At 39.9% G+C, this 20,475-nt stretch overlaps 1 protein-coding gene across 2 annotated transcripts in view; it reads right to left on the bottom strand.

Annotated features, from left to right (window-relative positions):
- Positions 1–410: 410 nt before the first annotated feature.
- ASCC3 (activating signal cointegrator 1 complex subunit 3) overlaps positions 411–20,475 on the bottom strand; it is a 331,129-nt gene continuing 311,064 nt past the window's right edge. For both annotated transcript variants that reach the window (XM_061131702.1, XM_061131703.1), the window contains exons 38-42: positions 10,191–10,342; positions 7,918–8,065; positions 4,231–4,440; positions 1,528–1,703; positions 411–1,197 (exon numbers count right to left, since the gene is read on the bottom strand). In XM_061131702.1, the coding sequence (XP_060987685.1) occupies positions 1,053–1,197; positions 1,528–1,703; positions 4,231–4,440; positions 7,918–8,065; positions 10,191–10,342 (831 nt within the window). In that variant the 3' untranslated portion in view covers positions 411–1,052. The remainder of the gene's footprint in view (positions 1,198–1,527; positions 1,704–4,230; positions 4,441–7,917; positions 8,066–10,190; positions 10,343–20,475) is intronic.

Raw genomic sequence — 20,475 nt, 5'->3', positions numbered from 1 at the left:
CCAACCCCCCAAATCATTGCAGGACCAGGAACAACTGAAATTATTTTGCAAAGGTAGAATATCATTTCACTAGAAAATGTATGTTATATGGACATTTTAACCCAACAACTTTTTAGTTGGGAAATAGTATCTTTCAAGACAGAAATTGTTTGGGTATAGAGAAATGTCCTTTATCAAAGGTGAAAACCTACCTACAGGGGTTGAACATTTTCTAGGTTTGCCTCAGGCCCATCCTGAAGAGCATAAAGACAAAGACTTGAACTTTGAGGTCTGTGTGAATTAGACTGTATGTCTCTCCTTGTATAAATAAACTATCAGAAAGAGAACGGAAGTGACGTCTTGACAGAGAAGGAAATGAAGAGTCAGAGGGGCTATGATGGAAGGAGGCAGAGGGAGTGAGTCAGGCTATCTTGAAGTGGCACTCTAAATATTTTATTTCCACCAGTTACAGTATCTACATTTTTAAGACCAGTATATTCTGCTTTCCTTTAAATCATCATTGGGCTCTATAATGTAATTTTACATCATATATTATTAACATTTATAAGAAATTCTTGAAATTACTTCTATATGTGATCAAAGTATAAATTTTGCAACACAACAGGCACTGTGTGTCACTGTACAGAAATCTGGTTAGAAATCTCTTCTAACAAATCTGAACACTGTCACTCCCCTGTGTAGTTTTCCTTAAAAAAAGAGAAGCCGATGTTCTTGTAAACAGTACACTGTAAAATGTAAAATTTGATAATTCCTAAATAGCATCTCAATATACACAAACTGAAAGATCCTCCTCTGGGCGTAGTCACTTTACATATCTGGTGATCCATGAAGTCAACACTTAAAAAAAGGCAACATTTGTGAAAAGCACCCCTCCCACCCCGCAGCTGACTTGTGTTGCTGGAATCAGAGCTGCAGCCATTGCCAATTTCTGCTGCGTCTTGAGGTTGGAAGTTGGTTCCTCCGAGGCAAACGTCAGGTAATTCGACTTTGTCCAGATGACTGAACAGCCAGGCTCCTCCACCACTTCTTTCAAATGGATGGTCTGGGTTGGGTTACTTCACTCTGAGGTCAGTCAGGGCATCAGAGATCTCGTCGGCCTGTGCAGAGATGCTGGCCGGTGTGACGTGGAGGTGGATGTCGTACTGCTGGTCCAGGCCCAGGTAGCAGTCGCTCATGAGATACAGTGTGTAGATATACCTAACATACGAGAGAGGAACAAAATCGTGAAACCGCTGTGTTCATCACGTATTTGTGAAATTGCGTCAGTCGTGTCTGACTCTTTGTGACCCTACGGACTGCAGACCACCAGGTTCCTCTGTCCACGGGATTCTCCAGGCAAGAATACTGGAGTGGGCTGCCATGCCCTCCTCCAGGGGATCTTCCCAACCAGGGATCGAACCTGCATCTCCTGTGTCTCCCGCAGTGGCAGGTGGATTCTTTACCACTAGTACCACCCAGGAAGCCCATAGTCTGCGGTGTTCTTATCACAGTCACAGTTAATTCTTTGGGAGTAAAGATTCTGCTTACCTTCCGGGTACTTCAGGGGTATAAAAAGAGATGGAGACCACATGATGACTTCGGACATAGCCCACTCTTTTCAAAGCGATAAGCTCTCTCTTATCCACTTCTCCTAATATCAAAAACCATCCTTCATCCTTCGATTTGGGAAATCGAGGAGTAACCGCATGGCTGTCTTGCTTTCCCTGTAAACCAGAAAAAGGAAAGATAAAGTATCATCATGGCTAGATTTTCTATACCACTTGGTTGTGGTTAAAAGGCCATGTTGTCTTGGCGGCCATAAATCTGCGTATCTGGGATGTGTTTAATTTTCAGGTTTGGTGTATTTGATATGCCATCATCTACCTTTTTTTAAGATTCTCAAAGCACATTATAGCCACACTACTACTTTTGTGGCCATAACCACCAGGATTATTTGACTCATAACAGAAAATCTTTAAATCTTGACATCAAAATAAATTCTGACACCATTCTTGTAAAGAAAATTAATACCCTATTTGCAGATGAACAAGCTGGGATACAATCATATTAACCAAATCTTCCAAAGCTTTATATACAAGAAACCAACACTTGGGGAAAAAAGTCAACTGAAGCTGGACTCTGGAATCTTAAGATAATAAACAGTGTCATATAAACATGTTCCCCCACTACCCAAGAATAAAACTCACATGAAAAAGCACATATTCCAATATGGCAATATTAAAAAGTCCTTTCTCTGAGGAATCGGAAATTGTGAGCCAAGCAAATTGTAAAATATATTAATCACCACCACCCAAGATTAGATATCTCCATAATGACAACACTTGAAGTCTTTATTTTAGATTGATTTTTAGAAAATCAAAGATTCTAGAGATTCCTTAAGACAATGAGTTTATGGTGTAAAAGATGCTAATAATGACATGCTCTCAATCAGACCTCACTCAATATTCCAGAGGGAGATGTTTCACTGAAGGCATTTTAAAAGAGAGGTCAGAGAGCAATGTGTTTTTACAGCACTTAGAAACAAAATTTAGAGTTTTTCTAGCATGATTAAATCTAATGTTTAAGTACTAATATTATGGTAAAAAGAATCTTATTCTCAGAAATGTTTGCAAAGGCCTCAAAGTTCTCCCTCACTAGTGCTCGCAACATACCTCGGCTACACCTCAGTACGCTGTTAGTCTGGGCACTGTATTACGTTGCTTGAGCATCTCTGTTGAGAGTGAGCCCCCTGAGGCTGGGGGTCCACTGTCCAGCTATCCGGGACTGGCTTCGCTTCTGTCCGTGTATGCACATGGAAGGTACAGACAAGCAGGGACTGGAATCAGAACTCTGGGTTCCCATCCTGCTGCTATATTTTCTGACTCTAGGACCTTGGCAAATTCCTAAACTCCCCAAGTCCCATTATTCTGTAAAATGGGAAATCACATCCTCTTACATAGCAGCGATAAAGAAAACTCTTAAGTTTTTTTTTTTTCCTCATGATTTTATCTTTATAATTATGACAGCCTTTTTTTTTTTTTTTTTTTTTTGTAAGTTGGGATACCTTAAGTCATCTAAAAATGCTCATATGAAAGCCTCTGAAATGCCAGAGGCCAATCAGTTCATACTTACACTGATTGACTTTTTGAATTAGAAATCAAATGAGATGAGACTTAAAGGCACAGTACTGAAAAGACCTTTTAACAACAGAAAGTTACTGATCATTTTGTGTGTGAATACAGGGAGGAGAATATTAGTGAACCACAACCTCATTCCTGAGGGAGAGTTCTAGATAGGGGAGAAAGCCCCTTCTCCCTGGGTTAAGGAGAAGGCAAATTCTTATTTTGATGATCATGGGACTTCGCTGGTGGTGCACTGGATGAGAATCTGCCTGCAAATGCAGGGGATGCAGGTTCCATCCCTGGTCAGGCAGGATCCCACATGCAGCAGAGCAACTCAGCCCAGGCCCCACAGCTACGGGCCCTGTGCTCTAGAGGCCGGGAGCGGAAACGACTAAAGCCTGCGTGCCCAGAGCCGGGGCTCGGCAATAAGAAGCCACTGCAAGGAAGTGGAGGCCCCCCTCTCCCCACACTGCAACTAGAGAAAGCCCGCTCAAAACAACCAAGACCCAGTGCAGTCAAAAATCAACACATGACTGTTAGGTCTAAAAACCAATCTGCCCCCATGTTGTGTACTAATGTTCTTGAAGGGCTCAATAATTACTGTGGAGCCACAGACAGCAGAACAGAGCACAGTTACTTAAAATATAAATTTCTGGCCTATCTGCATGTTGACAGAGCTCTCTCATATGCATTCTAACGAAGGAAGCAGGTAGATGTGGCAAAGGAGGCACAGAAAAACTTAACTAGTATCTTCTGCATCTGGGGTGTGGAGTGAAAGTCTAGATTTTGAGATTTCCTCAGAGCCCTGAGACTGCTGTGGGCCTGGCATCGGGCCAAAGAATCTGTACTCTTAAAGCTACTCTAGGAAATTCTGCTGAATCTGTAGACCATGCTCTGAGAACAGGACTCCGGGCATTGTATTATGATGTCCCATGGGTATTCTGGGGTTGAAACATGGCACATGAGGCGAAGTGACTCATTTCAGAAGACTGACTCTTGCTGCTTAAGGCCAGTTGAGGAAGCGGGATCTGTGAAGGGCACGGAGGCATTAGTCACATAACAGCAATGTGTGCTGGCGCGTGCTTGTATCTGGTGTGAAGCATTTGAGAATGGAAACCAAACACTCTACCTTGTGGAACCCGAGGCTGACTCTCTGCAGGCTGACTTGAAGCACATACTCTTGATCAGCATGCAACCTGACCCATCTGTTGTCGCTGCGTTTGTCTGAAGCCAGAGTTGTGATGGAGACCTCGTCGTGTCCCTCTGCGGCGTCATCCCACCAGCCTTTAACACTCAAGCCAACATCGATCACTGGCAAATGAGATAAGAAATTCCATGCCTGAATAACAAGAGAAAAGAGTGGGTAACTGAAATGGAGTGATCAACTAAGACGTAGTAAACTTTTAAAAACTCAACCACTTTGTTCTGAGATTAATTCTGGATTCAATGCAGTTGTAGGAAATAAAGCAGACAGACCCTGTGTACCATTCCCCAATTTCCCCCAAGGTGAGCACTTTTCACAACTACAGAACAAATATTTATACCAGGATATTAACAGTGACACAATCTACAGCTCTTGTTCAGATTTCCTAGTTTTTCTTGTACTCATTTGTTTGTAAAAATATTATACTTTAATATTATTAAAGTCCCTTTAAAAAAAACTAAAAAGTATTAATAATTACCTAAACTTGTGACTGTTTTACTGTAAATCCCTTTGAGACATTGAGTGGCTACTGACTATACTGAAAAAATAAGTTTTAAAATAATTGTTGAACTGGCTAGTTTTAGAGAAGCATCAAGTATAAGCATTTATGTGACTGCTAAGGTGGAAAGCATTACTTGGGGATATAAAAGCAACTTGAAAAAAATGTTGTGATGCAATTTTTGATGTCAGACAGCATCTTTCATTGACCATTTAGTGTACAAAATTGACTGTTCTTTTGTTTTTATTCCAAATTATTATGAAAGGAAAATATATGTTTGTATATTGTAAGGAAATCTCTAGGTCTAGGGTTCTTTCTAGAAACAAATATATATTTTTTGGCATTATAATATTGAGAATACCAACTTAAATGACACATATTAAAGGAGTAGAAAATATTACCAATTTTATTCCTGCTTTTTAAATTAAAAATATTTGTGAAAAATCAAAATGCAAATAGTAAGTGCTTATCATTAATGGGGCTTCCCTTGTGGCTCAGCTGGTAAAGAATCCGCCTGCAATGCGGAAGACCTGGGTTTGATCCCTGGGTTGGGAAGATCCCCTGGAGAAGGGAAAGGCTGTTCATGCCAGTATTCTGGCCTGGAATATTATACAGTCCATGGGGTTGCAAATAGTTGGACATGACTGACTTTGGCTTTCACTTTTCAAGTGCTTATCATTGTTGAATGAATGAATGAATTCCTAAGTCTATGGAAAAGATGTAAAAAAAATAACCTAGTGTCCTTAGATACTTATCATCTTCTAATATTTATAATTATGTGGCAAATATCACCACTGGTCAAGAAAACTCTCGATATTGGCTGTTTTATCTGTTGTTACCATCTAAGTTAGTTTTGAAAAGCTCATGAATACTTTAATTTTTTCCTTTTATTTCTTTAAGAATATTCCATAGGTATCCTTATAGGCTTTGATTTCCTATTCGCTAAGACTTTATTGCTGTTGAGTATACCACATAATTGAAATGAAGAAGCCCTGATGAATCAAACTATCCCTCAGGAATTTAAAAAATGTAAATCCAATGCAAATTTTCAGTTCAACACCAATCCTGTAACTTGTCTTGTGAATCTGAAATTATGTTTGAAATAGATGCTGAAATACTCAAGCCACAGAATGGTCTACACGGTGCTTTAAGGTACAAATGATGGCTTATCCCCTGCTAGAACCAGCTGAGTCTAGAAGCTGTACCACTGGATGTTCTTAGACTAGCCAGAGCAAGGGCACAAACATACCATTTCTGTATAGCATTTAACTTCGTGAGACAACACAAGTAGCATTTATCATATGAAGCAAGACTTCATATTTTTCTTGTATCTTTAAATGAGTTAGCAATATAATAATTATTAGCAACTCATTGGAACTTTATTTTACAAAGCCAAAGTCAGATCTTGCTTTTATATATCTGTAATCTTTTTGCAGTGCTTAATATTATTGTTTGCAATCTACAATGAACATACATATATTTTTCAGGTGTGTGCATACATTTGTACATATATATATACACAAACATATATACACATACGCACATATATAAGTATATAAAACATGAGCTGTTTTTAAAGAAATTGCTAAGACATTTCAACACCAGCCAAACATATTTATCTGTGGATTAATCTTCATCTATTGAATCAGGCAAGAGCACTGCCATGCATACAATTATTTAATTAGCAGCCAAATCCTCTGCCAGTCAGCAGCCGTTCCAGGCATACTGATGGGGTAGAAGATGCAAATCTCACAGCCGTACTGCTTTTTCTCATTACTACTGCAATTAGCACTTAAATTGATGCTTTAAACATACTAATTTCTGGAATAATTCAGGATTTGTATGTTACCTGGGATCGCCTCACTGCAGAGCCGACACCAGATTGCTCTGCAAATTGAAGCACTTTTGAGCCAAATAACCATCATCATATCAGACTGAGCCAATTTGCATTTGGTTTTAAAGATAACAGAATGGCAATTTATGCAAATAAATTAAGTAAGTTTACTTCTGAGTTTTCCCTGAACTAATTATAACAATGTTCTAATTTTTTATCACATCTAAAACTTGGCTTGAAACCACTGTATGTTATGTTAGAAATCTGTTGTTGCTAATAGAAGCCTTGTTTTAAATATATTGTTTTTATTCATAATTTTGATGATAATTTAGCTAGAAAGGGAGGCACTTATTATGAATATTTAAATAGATTTCTGTGCCAATTCTGGGTTCAACAGAAATTGAACAATCAGACTTAAATGCCTGTTATACTTTTTTCAAGTCTTGCTTGAAATAAGTTCCACTGGGGGGGAGGGGGAGGAATGACATGGTTTAGAAGTTTCTTTATTTTACTACCTGTTTTGCAAGCCAATATGTAAATTATGTTGTAAACCCTGAACATTTACATGCTTAGGGTAAAATTGCTTAAGGTTTAAAAGTCTACATATGCCAAATATTTCTGGCATTGTTCATTCATATTTTTGGTCTTTCCAAAGATAGTTTGGAGTAATGACTTACGTTGTGTCTCACAACATAGATTTAGATTTTTCTGAGCTATAAAGTATACAAACAAGGAGTTTGTTTGAAGAAATACTTTAGAATCTAGGAACAAAAAGTGATTAAAATAAGGGGGGCATAAAAGAGTGACCAAGGGAGTTGCATGAAAATACATCCAAGTGTAAAAAAACAACAACAAACCACCTTGAAGAAGGGATTCTTGGTAGAAGGACTCCTGGGCAATGTAGCCTAGAGGACTAAGTCCTAGCAGGCATTTCTCAAATGGTGTAACAGCATTATACTGAAACAACCTTCTAATAATGCAGCTGCTAATTCTCATTATTGTTACTGTCGTTACTTTTAATACCATCTGTTGAGCTCTTATCCTATATCAGGATAGATACAGAGCATAGGGCAGTTTATATAATAACACCCCGCTTAATCTTCCCAAGAATTTCATGAGACTGATACAATGTTTTCATGTTTATAATCATAGTAAATGGCAGGTGGAATTTAAACCCAGGACAGTCTGACTCTGAAAGCAACACTCTAAGTTAGAAAACTTGCGTGTAACTTCCCAGATAGAGTGAGGGAGTGTCTAGACGTGGAACTGATGGCCTTACCTGCTTCATTTTTGGGGCTGGTAGCTCTTTTTCTATCATGGAGCTGAATACATGGTCTTTCCCTGCACAGACATGGATCAGCTCTGGGAGGCACTCAATGGACCCGTGGTAACCAGCACGTGGAACCTTCACACCTGGGCTCCATTTCCTAAGAAATAATATCAACACCAAATAACTCTTTCATAGCACAAATGAGATTTTCTGACAACGATGGTTTCTATAAAGAGAAGAGTTTGAAAATTGAATTTACTGTATAACTTTTTAAAGACCACTATTATGAAGCTTCAAAATCAGTAAGAATTCTCTAACGTATCAATCCAAGGCAGTTTTGCTACCACGACATAAAATGTGTGAATCACGTGTGAGCTCAGTAGAAAACTAGGATTGACAGACAGGTGGTGTCTTTCTATAGGAAGGCACTACTAATATGAGCTGACACACACACTAATATGTGGATAAAATACTGAACTGGAGCCCTGACCTGTTTGCAATGGATGCAGGCAAATGCCTCTAATACATTTACTTGAATAAAGTTTTCATTGTAAGTTGCTGACATCCTACAGTTAAAAGTATATGAGGGGAATATTTCAGATTTACAGTATAAATAGTGCTGAGTCAACCTGGAAAGGAGTCTACCTAAATCTATTTTCTGTTTATATAGTAAGATGAAAAATATCCTTGAAATTAGACAAATACAGCCACCTCTCTGGGCAGCAATAATAAAATGGATCAAATCTCCTAGGCCCCAACCAGCTTCCATAACAGACCCATGTGATGTTGGGTTGGTACCCTGGTGTGTCTCCTTTACTGCTGAAGCCCAGCTTCCATAACTTCTAGTACCATGTTGAAAGAGTTCCTGATACTGAGCCATAGACACGTGAGCTATCTCCTTTCCCCTGCCCCAGGTCACCCGCTGTTGGTGTGGCCCATTCTCTGAGCATGCCTTTTAGTTCTCAGCGACACATCAGAGCGGGGACTCGAGTACCATGGGATCAACCGCCCTGGAAGCCAGTGTTATGTCAGTCAGACGGAGGGACTTCCCCGAGGAGACCCCATGTGTGCCTGAGGTTCTGGTTGACGAATATCTCTAGATGCATCAAATGATTGCCACTCCTCATCCAGCTGAGGAGAGGCAGAAGGGTGCATGATGGCAAGCACAGGCAGACTGCTTTGTCCGTCTACATGACTGTGAAACAATATTTTGGCTGCATAGTATATCTCTCAAGTGGTGTGAAAAGAAACATTTTCATTTAAACACTGCCAATCTTGCTTGCAGTATGTACCATTCTTTCCTTTGCTAAAATAGTTATAGTTGTACATGAGACCTAGGCTTCCCTGGTGGCTCAGATGGTAAATAATCTGCCTTTAATGTAGGAGAGCTGGGTTCAATCCCTGGGTCCGGAAGATCCCCTGGAGAAGGAAACGGCAACCCACTTCAGTATTCTTGGCCTGGGAAATTCATGGACAGGGGAGTCTGGCGGGCTACAGTCCATGGGGTCGCAAAGAGTCAGACACGACTCAGTGACTAACACTTTCACTTTCTTTTCACATAGGACCTAAGAGTTGAAAAGTTTTATGATAACATAAACTCTTCTTATAAGCCACAAGTTACATCTTGAGCTGCTGCTGCTAAGTCGCTTCAGTTGTGTCTGACTCTGTGCGACCCCACAGACGGCAGCCTACCAGGCTCCGCCATCCCTGGGATTTTCCATGCAAGAGTACTGAAGTGGGTTGCCACTGCCTTCTCCAATGCATGAAAGTGAAAAGTGAAATTGAAGTCACTCAGCAACCCCATGGACTGCAGCCTACCAGGCTCCTCTGTCCACGGGGATTTTCCAGGCAAGAGTACTGGAGTGGATTGCCATTGCCTTCTCCCTACTTTTGACAAAAAATTTCTGATCTCTCGAATCTATTCTGCAATGATAGAAATTGGTAATTTCTTTTGCTTTAGGTCACTTAAAGTACTTGTATAACATTTTTTAAAAGGAAGGCTGACACAGCAAAGAAATAGCTAAAATGAAAATGCATTTGATGTTGCAAATGGAAAACAACAGAAGGTTAAAATGAATTGCAGTTCAGCTTGAAGCCAATGATCAAATTTCAAGTGAGAATTCCATTGTTGCTAGTCTATGTTCCCCTCTGGGAAACAGGGGCATTTTCACTGTCAGGAATCAATATCCTAGGCACAATGTGAAATTTGAGAGACCATACAGGTAAAGGAAATGATTTTTTGAAATAAAAAACCCAATTACATCAAGAATTAAAACACTTACCTGAAAATGTGCAGATGGTGGTTTTCTATGTGTGGTATTGTTAGGAGGGAGGAGTCTTTCAACCACCGCCCCTGGATCACCATTTGCACCAGGTTGGTGATGTTCAGGACGGTCACCAGCCAGCCCTGGTGGGCAGCCACGTCCAGCATCGCCTGAACGGCGAGAACGCACGTGTTAGATGAGTTCCATGGCAACTTCCCCCTCCATGCGGGATCTGATGCCGAGCTTTAACAAAAAGCTCCCAGGGTTATACCTCTAAATTACTACTAATTAAAGGAAGAAACCAGAAAATAAACTACAGTTGGACTGGAGGGAACACAGTGAAACGTCTATAGTGAAACATTAGTGAAACATCTCTTACAACATTTACTGCATATGACTTTGTACAAAATGCCAAATATTTAGCTTTTTTAGGTCAGCAAAGATTAGGCAGATAATATCGGCACTGTAATAAAACAAAGAGAAACACTCAGTGTACTTTGAGAGCAAATTATATAAAATTCACTACATCAAGAGCACTAGCAGCTCCATTTAAAAAGTAAATCTCAAGTGGTGGTGGTTTTAATCACGAAGTTTGTGTCTGACTCTTGTGACCCTATGGACTGTAGCCCACCAGGCTCCTCTGTCCATGGGATTTCCCCAGGCAAGAATACTGGAGTGGGTTCCCATTTCCTAGTCCAGAGGATCTTCCTGACCTAGGGACCGAACCCACATCTTGTATATTGCAGGTGGATTCTTTACCGTTGATTCAAATCTCAAGTAGTCTTTCCCAAATTTAAAGGCAACAATGGTAAGGTGATAGGTCTACTTACCCAAAATTTATTTTTTCCCAGGGAGCAGGCTAAAAGCAGAGCCCTGGTTTTCAGTGACTATACTATGCCACCCAGTAAAGGGGGCAAGGACCAGTGTACATGTACATGGGGAATGATGAGAAGCTATTCATATTAGTCTATACATTTAATCCAATGTTTTATGGACAAACAAACGGCTGCATTTGCTTAAGTCCAAACCAAACAGTGAAATCTTATTTAAACAAAGGAGAAGTTTACACAGGCAAAGCTATTTCAATTAAATTAGATTCTAGTGAATGCTGACTTAAAGACACATAAGTTAATATCATGATCTGAGGCAGCTAGTTTATACAGTTTTAGGAGTGCACTCCCTTGTTTTGGGAAATGGAGGTAAGAGAAATCAGATGTACCTCATAAATGCCTAAAATGATATTTCACCATCTCACTGATTGTAAAATATTTATAAAATGTACAAAATCTACAAGTACCTTTTTAGAAATGATTCTTAAAGCTTTATTATGTTAGTAAAATTAATCTGCCATATTACTTAGTACTTATTGAGTCAGACACATTTTTCTTCCAAGTTTTGAATTTCCTATTCTGGGTTTTCTAATTTACAACATGTAAAATAGTTTAAAAAACAACAGGCTAAATTAATCTGTGTTCTTTTTATACATATTACAGGGAAATGGATCCACATCTCTGGGTATGATGTTTACTGTGATGGAATGGTCAAATTGGCCTTTAGTACCCATGAGCCTGGGCTTGCCAGGTGGTGATAGTGGTAAAGAACCCACCTCCAATGCAGGAGACTTAAGAGATGTGGGCTCAATCCCTGGGTGGGAAAGAGCCCCTGGAGAAGAGAATGGGATCCCACTCCAGTATTCTTGCCTGGAGAATCTCATGGACAGGGGAGCCTGGTGGGCTACAGTCCATGGGGTTGCAAAGAGTCGGACACAACTGAAGCGACTTAGCACTCATGTGACCGTGAGCCTACTAATTGCACATCATAAAACTTTATGGTTGGTATAATATACTTATATGTATGTGTGCATATCAAAGTGTATACATGCAAAAATGTATGTGTTTATAAATCCAGGGGAAATCCACTTCTGTTCTTCCTATTTCTCTGCAGAGCTGATTAGAATGCTTAGCCTTTGAAGTATACGAGACAAGCTGGTCAACAAGGAACATTCCTCAGACAAAAATAAAAGTATTAGTTCACAAGTCACAACTCTTGAATTCCGAAAGGGAAGACAAGTGAATAATTATACCTAATGCAGTATCATGATGATGTTAGAAGTTGTAATGTAGAGTAACTATGGTGATTTTACTTGTGATTTTTATATTACAACTTGACTGGAAATAAATTCCAGACCAAAAGCTCATAGACCAGAAGAGCTAGATGGACGGACCATATGTTTTTAACTTTGAAGTTTTCATGATGAAGTTGAAAGATTTCGTAAAATTTATGAGAGCTGCCCACAATCTTTCCTTGTATGATCCAGATGTGAAGACGTAAAAAATCATGCAAAGTGATGGCTTACGTGAAGTATATGAAAAAGCCGTATCATGAATTGAAAACTATGACTTATCTTGTTTTAATTTAGAAAAAAGGCAGGCAGGGAAGAATTAGGGATGAGAGATGGCTGCGACAACCCGAATGTGCTGAGCGAATGTTGCCACACGACTGCCTACTCACTCCCCAGTGGTTCCTGTTTTCCCTTCCCCCTCCGGCCACTGCCTCTGTGTGGACCCTCATCAACGCTCACCTGGGATATTACAATAAACACCACTTTATCCTCATTCTAAGTTTTCTTCATACTTTGTATTGCTACCTCGGTGAATTTTTACAGAGGTAAAACAGGTTATGTCATTCATCTGCTTAAGTTTCTTCAACCGCTTCGAGCTTTGTAGTGGACAAAAGCTAACACTTCTCTGCAGGTCCTCTTACAAATCCTGCTCCCTCTTCCTTGTCTACCTGGGAAATTCCTACACGTCCTTCAAGTCAAGCTCAAATGCTACTTCCTCCTGTGAAGGCTCCCTAATGGACAGGAGGTACTTCTTCATGTGTCTCCTGCTCCATGCTATCATTATCATATTGTGGGTTTTTGTTTACACACGTGCCCATTAAATATAGACTCCTTGATGGCAAGATTCTGGAAGTAGTCTTGGTAATTGTAGCCCTAGCACAGAGCACTCAAGAAATATTCATTTTATGAAAGAACCTTCGTAAAAATCCAATTACAATAATTATAACAAACATTCTATCTGTTATGGCATATCTGCCAAAGGAAGCACAGTGTAGGAAAAAAAAAACACTATAAGCTTTGATGTCAGACATAGGTTTGAATGTTAATTTTGTCCCACTTTCTATGTATAAATTTGGGGAAACTACTTTATGAGGATAGATTTCTTATTGATAGAAGTGTTATATGTCTGTACCGGGGCTGATGAGGGTAAAATAAGATGATGTACTATGTAAGATATCTATTACACTGCCTGGAAGAGAATAAATCTTTTAGATCTCAATAATAGATCTCGATAAACAGGTACTTATTTGAACATTCCTCTATGAGGAAATGGAAAGAACACTGTAAAACAACCTAGGAGAGACTTTCTGAGAGAGACTTCCCTGGGACCTTTGAGGCTTGATTTCTGCACTGAGGAGTATAGGGCTTCAAGGAGCAAAGTATGGAAGGTTGGGAGCAAATGCATGGAATGGGCAGAACTGTTCATCAGGAGAGGTGTGCAACTGCAACACAGTCAGGGGACACATAAAACGGAGGGCAGACCCTGCAGCAGGCCGCGTGGACTCGGTTCTCAGTTTGAATGGACAAGTCTAAGTCACCATGTAGGCACATACCTAACGGGGCTGAGGCTGAGGGCTGATCCAGGTAAATGGGTTTGAGGGGCCGGTGGGTCACCCTGACATACCCCTGCATGACTGTGCCTAGCATGGACCCCCTGCATCTCACTGTCCTTTACAGCAGTCTTCCTGGTAGACAAGAACTAGTGTGACAGCATGATACTGGCACAGAAACACACAGATCAGAGGAATCGGATAGAGAACCTGGAAACAGACCCATGCATTTATGGTTAACGCATTTAAGACAAACGAGACAAGAATACACAATGGAGAAAAGACAGTCTCTGCAGTAAGTCGTGATGGGAAAACTGGACAGCTACCTGTAAAATAAATTAGAACAGTCTCAAACACCACATACAAAAATAAATTTAAAATGAATTAAAGACCTAAACGGAAGACCAGATACTAAAAAACTCCTAGAGGAAAACATACAAAGGGAGAACATTCTTTGACACAGATCTCAGTAATATTTTTTTTGGATCTGTCTCCTAAAGGGAATAAAAGCAAAAATATATGGAAGCTAATTAAACTTAAAAGCTTTTGCACAGCAAAGGATACCATCAATAAACCAAAAGACAGCCTACTGCATGGGAGAAGATATTTGCAAACGATGTCGATAAGGGATTAATATCCAACATATATAAACAGCTCATACAACTCAATATCCAACAGATAACCCAAATAAAAAATGGTCAGAAAAACTGAATATTCTGCCAAGGAAGAAATGCAAATGGCCAACAGGTACATGAAAAGATGCTTAACATCTCTAATCATGATCCCTGGGTTGGGAAGATCCCCTGGAGGAGGGCACGGCAACCCACTCCAGTATTCTTGCCTGGAGGATCCCATGGAGAGAGAAGCCTGGCAGGCTACAGTCCATGTGGTCACAAAGAGTTGGATATGACTGAATGAGTAGCACTCTAATAATGAGGGAAATGCAAATCAAAACCACAATGAGGTATCACCTCACACCTGTCAGAACAGCTATCATCAAAAAGAACACAAACAGCAAATGTTGAGGAGGAGAAGGATAAAAGGGAACCCTCATACACTGTTGGTGGGAATGTAAATTGATAGCCATTCTGGAAAGCAACACAGAGGTTCTTCGAAACATTAAAAATAGAACTACCATATGATCCACTGGTATATTCAGAATGGAGTACTACTCAGCAATAAAAAAGAACAGAATTTTGCCATTCATAGCAGTGTGCATGGGTTTGGAGGGCATTATGCTAAGTTAAACAAGTCACACAGAGAGAGACAAATACTGTATGATATCACTTATATATGTGGAATCTAAAAAAATACAACACTAGTGAATATAACAGATAAGAAGCAGACTCACAGATATAGAGAACAAACTTGTTACTAGTTAGGGGCTATACAGGGGTAAGAGTGGGAAGTCCAAACTACTGGGTGTAAGACAGGCTACAAAGATGTATTGTATAACACGGAGAATATATATAGCCAGTATTCTGTAATAACTATAAATGAAGTGTAACCCTTAAAGATGTATTAAAGAGATTTCTCAGGTGTTTCAGTGGTTGGGGCTTGGTGCTTTCACTGCCAAGGCCCAGGTTCAGTCACTGGCTGGGGAGCTAGGATTCGGCAAGCTGCATGGTGTGGCCAGAAAAAAAGAAAAAAAATTGTGTTTAAAAAACAAAGTACTAATAAGTGTATACTCCTCCTTAGCATGGGGCTGGTTTTGGTAATAGCTGGAGATCATGGTTCAGTTCCCCAAGACACCTCAAAGTCCCTTATAGAGCTCTAATACTCAAACAACAAAAAACTGCTTTAGTACAGGAGAAAAAATTGGACATTCTTCACTGGCTTAGCATTAACATGAGGCAAATACTGAACCCTAACCCTTTTACCTCATGTCCATCTTCTACTGGGTATGCCCCCTATCAGACAAAGCTAGGATGATTCTAAGTCTATGGGCAAAATAGGTGGGGGCTGACTCCATCCAGGAGACTTTTTCCTATTAAGTTGGAATCAACTTCAATTGATTGCTGACTCAGAATTCCCTGTCATTTCTGACTGTAACAGACTAGAAATATGACTCCTGGCATTGCATTAATTTATAGAATTATACTATCTATACTATTATACAATTAAAACTATCATAATCAACAGAAACTATGGGGTGGTTCATTTATTTATAGGAAAGCAGGCAATGAATTCAGTTTTGAACTCATTTGAACCAAGGTGCCATTCTGAAGCCAGAAGAGTTAAATGCAAGCCTTGACCTTCCAATAAAATGCCAACATACACTATATTGTTATTTGTTTTTATAAAGTTCACTTTCTACCTTTCAGATGGACTGTAGTACCCTTGGAAGTGGGGCAGAAAAATGAAAGTGAAAAAAGGAGGCAGCCTACAGTAGGCACAGAGTAAGATGCAGAGAGAAAAGACCCTCTTAAGAGGCATGTGAGCCTCACAGAGAAGAGAGGCTTCAGCAGCTCACTGAGACTGCACAGACACGGCAGAGAGGGAAGCTCTGAAAGAAGCGGATGGAAACTGATAGCACCCATATCACAGGGTGTCTAGCACCTCTGTGAGTGGAGGCGACACCTCTTGCTGGGAGAAAGTACTGTAAAGGAGCATGAAAAGATCTGGAATAAGTACTGGGGGGAATTACTGATGTGAATAAAAGCTAAGCATTGGTGAGTTTCAGCAGCATGATTTTGAAATAGTAATTGAAGAAATTATTAGAAACATTGAGAAATTATAGAAATAGTAATGCTTCATGACTGATTCTGACAATAATGAGTAGGGCTAATTTGGGTGTGAAAGCAGAGAATTCAGATGTTGAGATTCTAGGTTACTGGTGACATCACGGTTGAAGTGGAGAACTGGAGGGCCAATGCCGGGTGGGTGGCAAGTGCAGTCATAGATGACTGAGGACTGGACCATAGAGTCAGGAAGGCGAGGACAGACTCCTGGCTGATGAGTAGCAGAAATGCTCGGTCATGCTGATGGGTAAAGAAGCTGTGCTCAGGAGCGTCAGAGGGTGATACCGTGGAGGTGGTGGCAGAGGTGGTTTGGGTGCAGAATTGCAGCAGGAGTCTGGGATGAATGTGATCACAGTGCTGGAAGGGGCGTCTGCTGGAGCCACTCTGGGGACTGCAGGAGCTGGAATGTAGCTGCACGCTGTGAACTGGTGTTTGAGGGAGGTGGGGAAAGAGATCCAGACTCTGGAACACAGTTGAAAAAGAAATCTTATAGACACCGAAAGTAAAACGTACATGGATAAGAGAAGCAGGAATCTGAGAAGAAAGATGTGGTTGAACAGATCTGAGGAGGCAGACTTTGATTACTGGAGAAGCACAAAGAACGAGCCAGCCCAGGAGTTTCAAAGAGATCACAGAAATGAGGTGGTGTATGTGTCTGCCTGTGTCTGATTGACAGCTGGAGAAGGAGAGGTAAAAACAAAGATGGGGACATATACTACAAACATCCCAGACCTCATCCTCGTGTAGAACTCACAGGGAACATTCAAGAACTTGGCTTCGTGCAAAGGTAAAACCACTACACTACCACTACCACCTCCAAAAACAACGCTGCTTCTCATCCCCATCATCAAAAAGAACTAGAGTTTAGAAGATAGACACTCTCTGGAAGAAAATTTTTTAGGCTGTAAGCATTGCGAAGCCAAGGGCATGCTTTTTGACTTGAATATACCCCATGTCCTCAACACTTATTTTGAATCCATTTCAAGAATTCCTCAAGCATATCAAACTTGGTCTTGGCATTTATAATAAATACAACCACATTTCATAGACATGTAAACTATTCCTGCAAAGGATGGATTTATCCAAATCTACAGATATTTTTCTTCTTTTTCTGCTACTATAGATTATACTTAAAAATGCAAGGTTGACAACAGATCTGCGTTTTGTATCAAATATACATTTCATTCAATTATTGTGAAAAGTAGCAATGAGTTATATAAACTCAAACTGTACAGACAACACACACATAAAGTGTGATAAAAATATTTGTACAGTAGTGTGTTGGCTATACAACACTTTTAAAAATAGCTCACAACACCAATTATGAGGCAGACACTGGTACTGTCTCCTGAAGCTCACATCAGTCCAGTGACTGTAACCACACTGGTGAAAAGTGAGAAGACTTGATCTTGGTTTTCTAATTTTATATCTGTGCTCATCACACTATATTCGACAACCTCTGAATGATTTACACATACCCTGTCTTATTTCAAGAAGGATTTAAAGTGGTTTACATCTATCCTTTTTCTTGTACTTAACAGAAAAATGCAGACTCCAAATTTTACTATGCAGACTCCAAATTATTATGCATTTAACTGATTATTAGAACATTTGTCAACAGGAGTTTTGAAGACCTAAAATCTAAAAATAAATTTTAATCCACCACTTGGTTATCAGTTCAGTCCCTCAATCATGTCCGACTCTCTGTGACCCCATGGACTGCAGCACGCCAGGCTTCCCTGTCCATTACCGACTCCTGGAGCCTACTCAAACTCATATCCATTGCATCGGTGATGCCATCCAACCATCTCACCCTCTGCCATCCCCTTCTCCTCCCACCTTTGATCATTCCCGGCATGAGGGTCTTTTCCAATGAGTCGGTTCTTTGCATCAGGTGGCCAAAGTATTGGAGTTTCGGCTTCAACATCAGTCCTTCTAACGAATATTCAGGACTGATTTCCTTTAGAATGGACTGGTTGGATCTCCTTGCAGTCCAAGGGACTCTCAAGAGTTTTCTCCAAAACCACAGTTCAAAAGCATCAATTCTTTGGTGCTCAGCTTTCTTTATAGTCCAACTGTCACATCCATACATGACTACTGGAAAAACCATAGCTTTGACTAGATGGACCTTTGTTGGTAAAGTAATGTCTCTGCTTTTTAATATACTGTCTAGGTTGGTCATAGCTTTTCTTCCAAGGAGCAAGCGTCTTTTAATTTCATGCCTGTAGTCACCATCTGCAGTGATTTTGGAGCCCCCCAAAATAAAGTCTTTCACTGTTTCCATTGTTTCCCCATCTATTTGCCATGAAGTGATGGGACTGGATGCCATGTTCTTAGTTTTCTGAATGTTGAGCTTTAAGGCAACTTTTTCACTCTCCTCTTTCACTTTCATCAAGAGGTTCTTTAGTTCTTTTTTGCTTTCTGCCATACGGGTGGTGTCATCTGAATATCTGAGGTTATTGATACTTCTCCTGGCAATCTTGATTCCAGCTTGTGCTTCATCCAGCCCAGCATTTTGCATGATATACTCTGCATATAAGTTAAATAAGTAGGGTGACAATATACAGCTTTGACGTACTTCTTTCCCTATTTGGAACTAGTCTGTTGTTCCATGTCCAGTTCTAACTGTTGCTTCTTAACCTGCATACAGATTTCTCAGGAGGCCGGTCAGGTGGTCTGGTATTCCCATCTCTTTAAGAATTTTTCAGTTTGTTGTGATGCACACAGTCAAAGGCTTTGGCGTATTCAATAAAGCAAAAGTAGACGTTTTTCTGGAACTGGATATGCAGCCATTAAATATCTTTTGAAACATACCTGAATTCTGGATTTAAATAATCCAAGGGTAAAACTGGAACTCTGAGTACTGTAACTGAATTATGTCAATTTCATTGCAAGGAAATAGAATCACTCACCTCACCAAGAGGAAAAACTATCCTTTACTGTACACCAAGAGGTATGTTAATGGTGCATAAAAAGATGTAGCTCTATGATCCAGCATTAAAAACTTTCTAAACTTCAGTTTACAGAGTGTGAATTCAGTCCTCAATGTGTCAGCTGTGGCTGTGGGTTGTGCATATGGAGCACAATGAGACATGTCAGCCTCTCTGCTCCCTCTCGGCATTCTGATGACCCACAACCTCTATTCTTCCTTCCTTTCACCTTTCTCCTCTTCAAGGACATTTCCTTCTTTTCCTCACATCTCTCCTCTGTATCTAGTAACAGCGTAGGGGAAAACCACATGAAAACAAGGTCATGACAAAGGTTCAAAGGGCTAGAAAATGTTGCTACGTTTAAATTAAATGACATAAACATAACACATGGTCAGAGTTGAAGAAAAAGACTTATTCAGTCCAGAATGAGAAGATAACATTTTCACTGTTTTACAGGAACCAAGTTGTTATTGATGGAATATCAAGAAAATGCAAACTACTATGGAAAGATCATCAAAAGCAATGAAAGTCTGAGAAACTCACAGCCAAGAAGAGACTAAGAAGACATGACAACTAAATATAATGAGGTGTCCTGAATGGAATCCTAGAACAAGAAAAGGACATTAAGTAAGCTAATGAATTCTGAATAAGCATGGACTTTAGTTAATAATAATATATCAATAAAGGTGCATCATGACAAATATTAATTGTGACAAATGTACCATGTTGACATAAGGTGTTAACTACAGAGGAAAATTGAGTGTGGGGTATCCAGGAAACATCTGTATTGTCTTTGTAACTTTTCTTCAAGTCTAAAACTATTCTAAAATGCAAAGTTTATTAAAAAAAAAAAACAAAAACCACTACGGTAATTCAGGCTAGGCAGCCTGTTAAAACATTAGTTGTTAGACATCTGCTAGAAAATGCACTATTCAGTTCAAGAGCTCCCAGAAGTTTTAC

Source organism: Dama dama, chromosome 28, assembly GCF_033118175.1.
Source record: "Dama dama isolate Ldn47 chromosome 28, ASM3311817v1, whole genome shotgun sequence".
NCBI lineage: Eukaryota > Metazoa > Chordata > Mammalia > Artiodactyla > Cervidae > Dama > Dama dama.
This window is presented reverse-complemented; position numbering and strand designations above follow the sequence as displayed.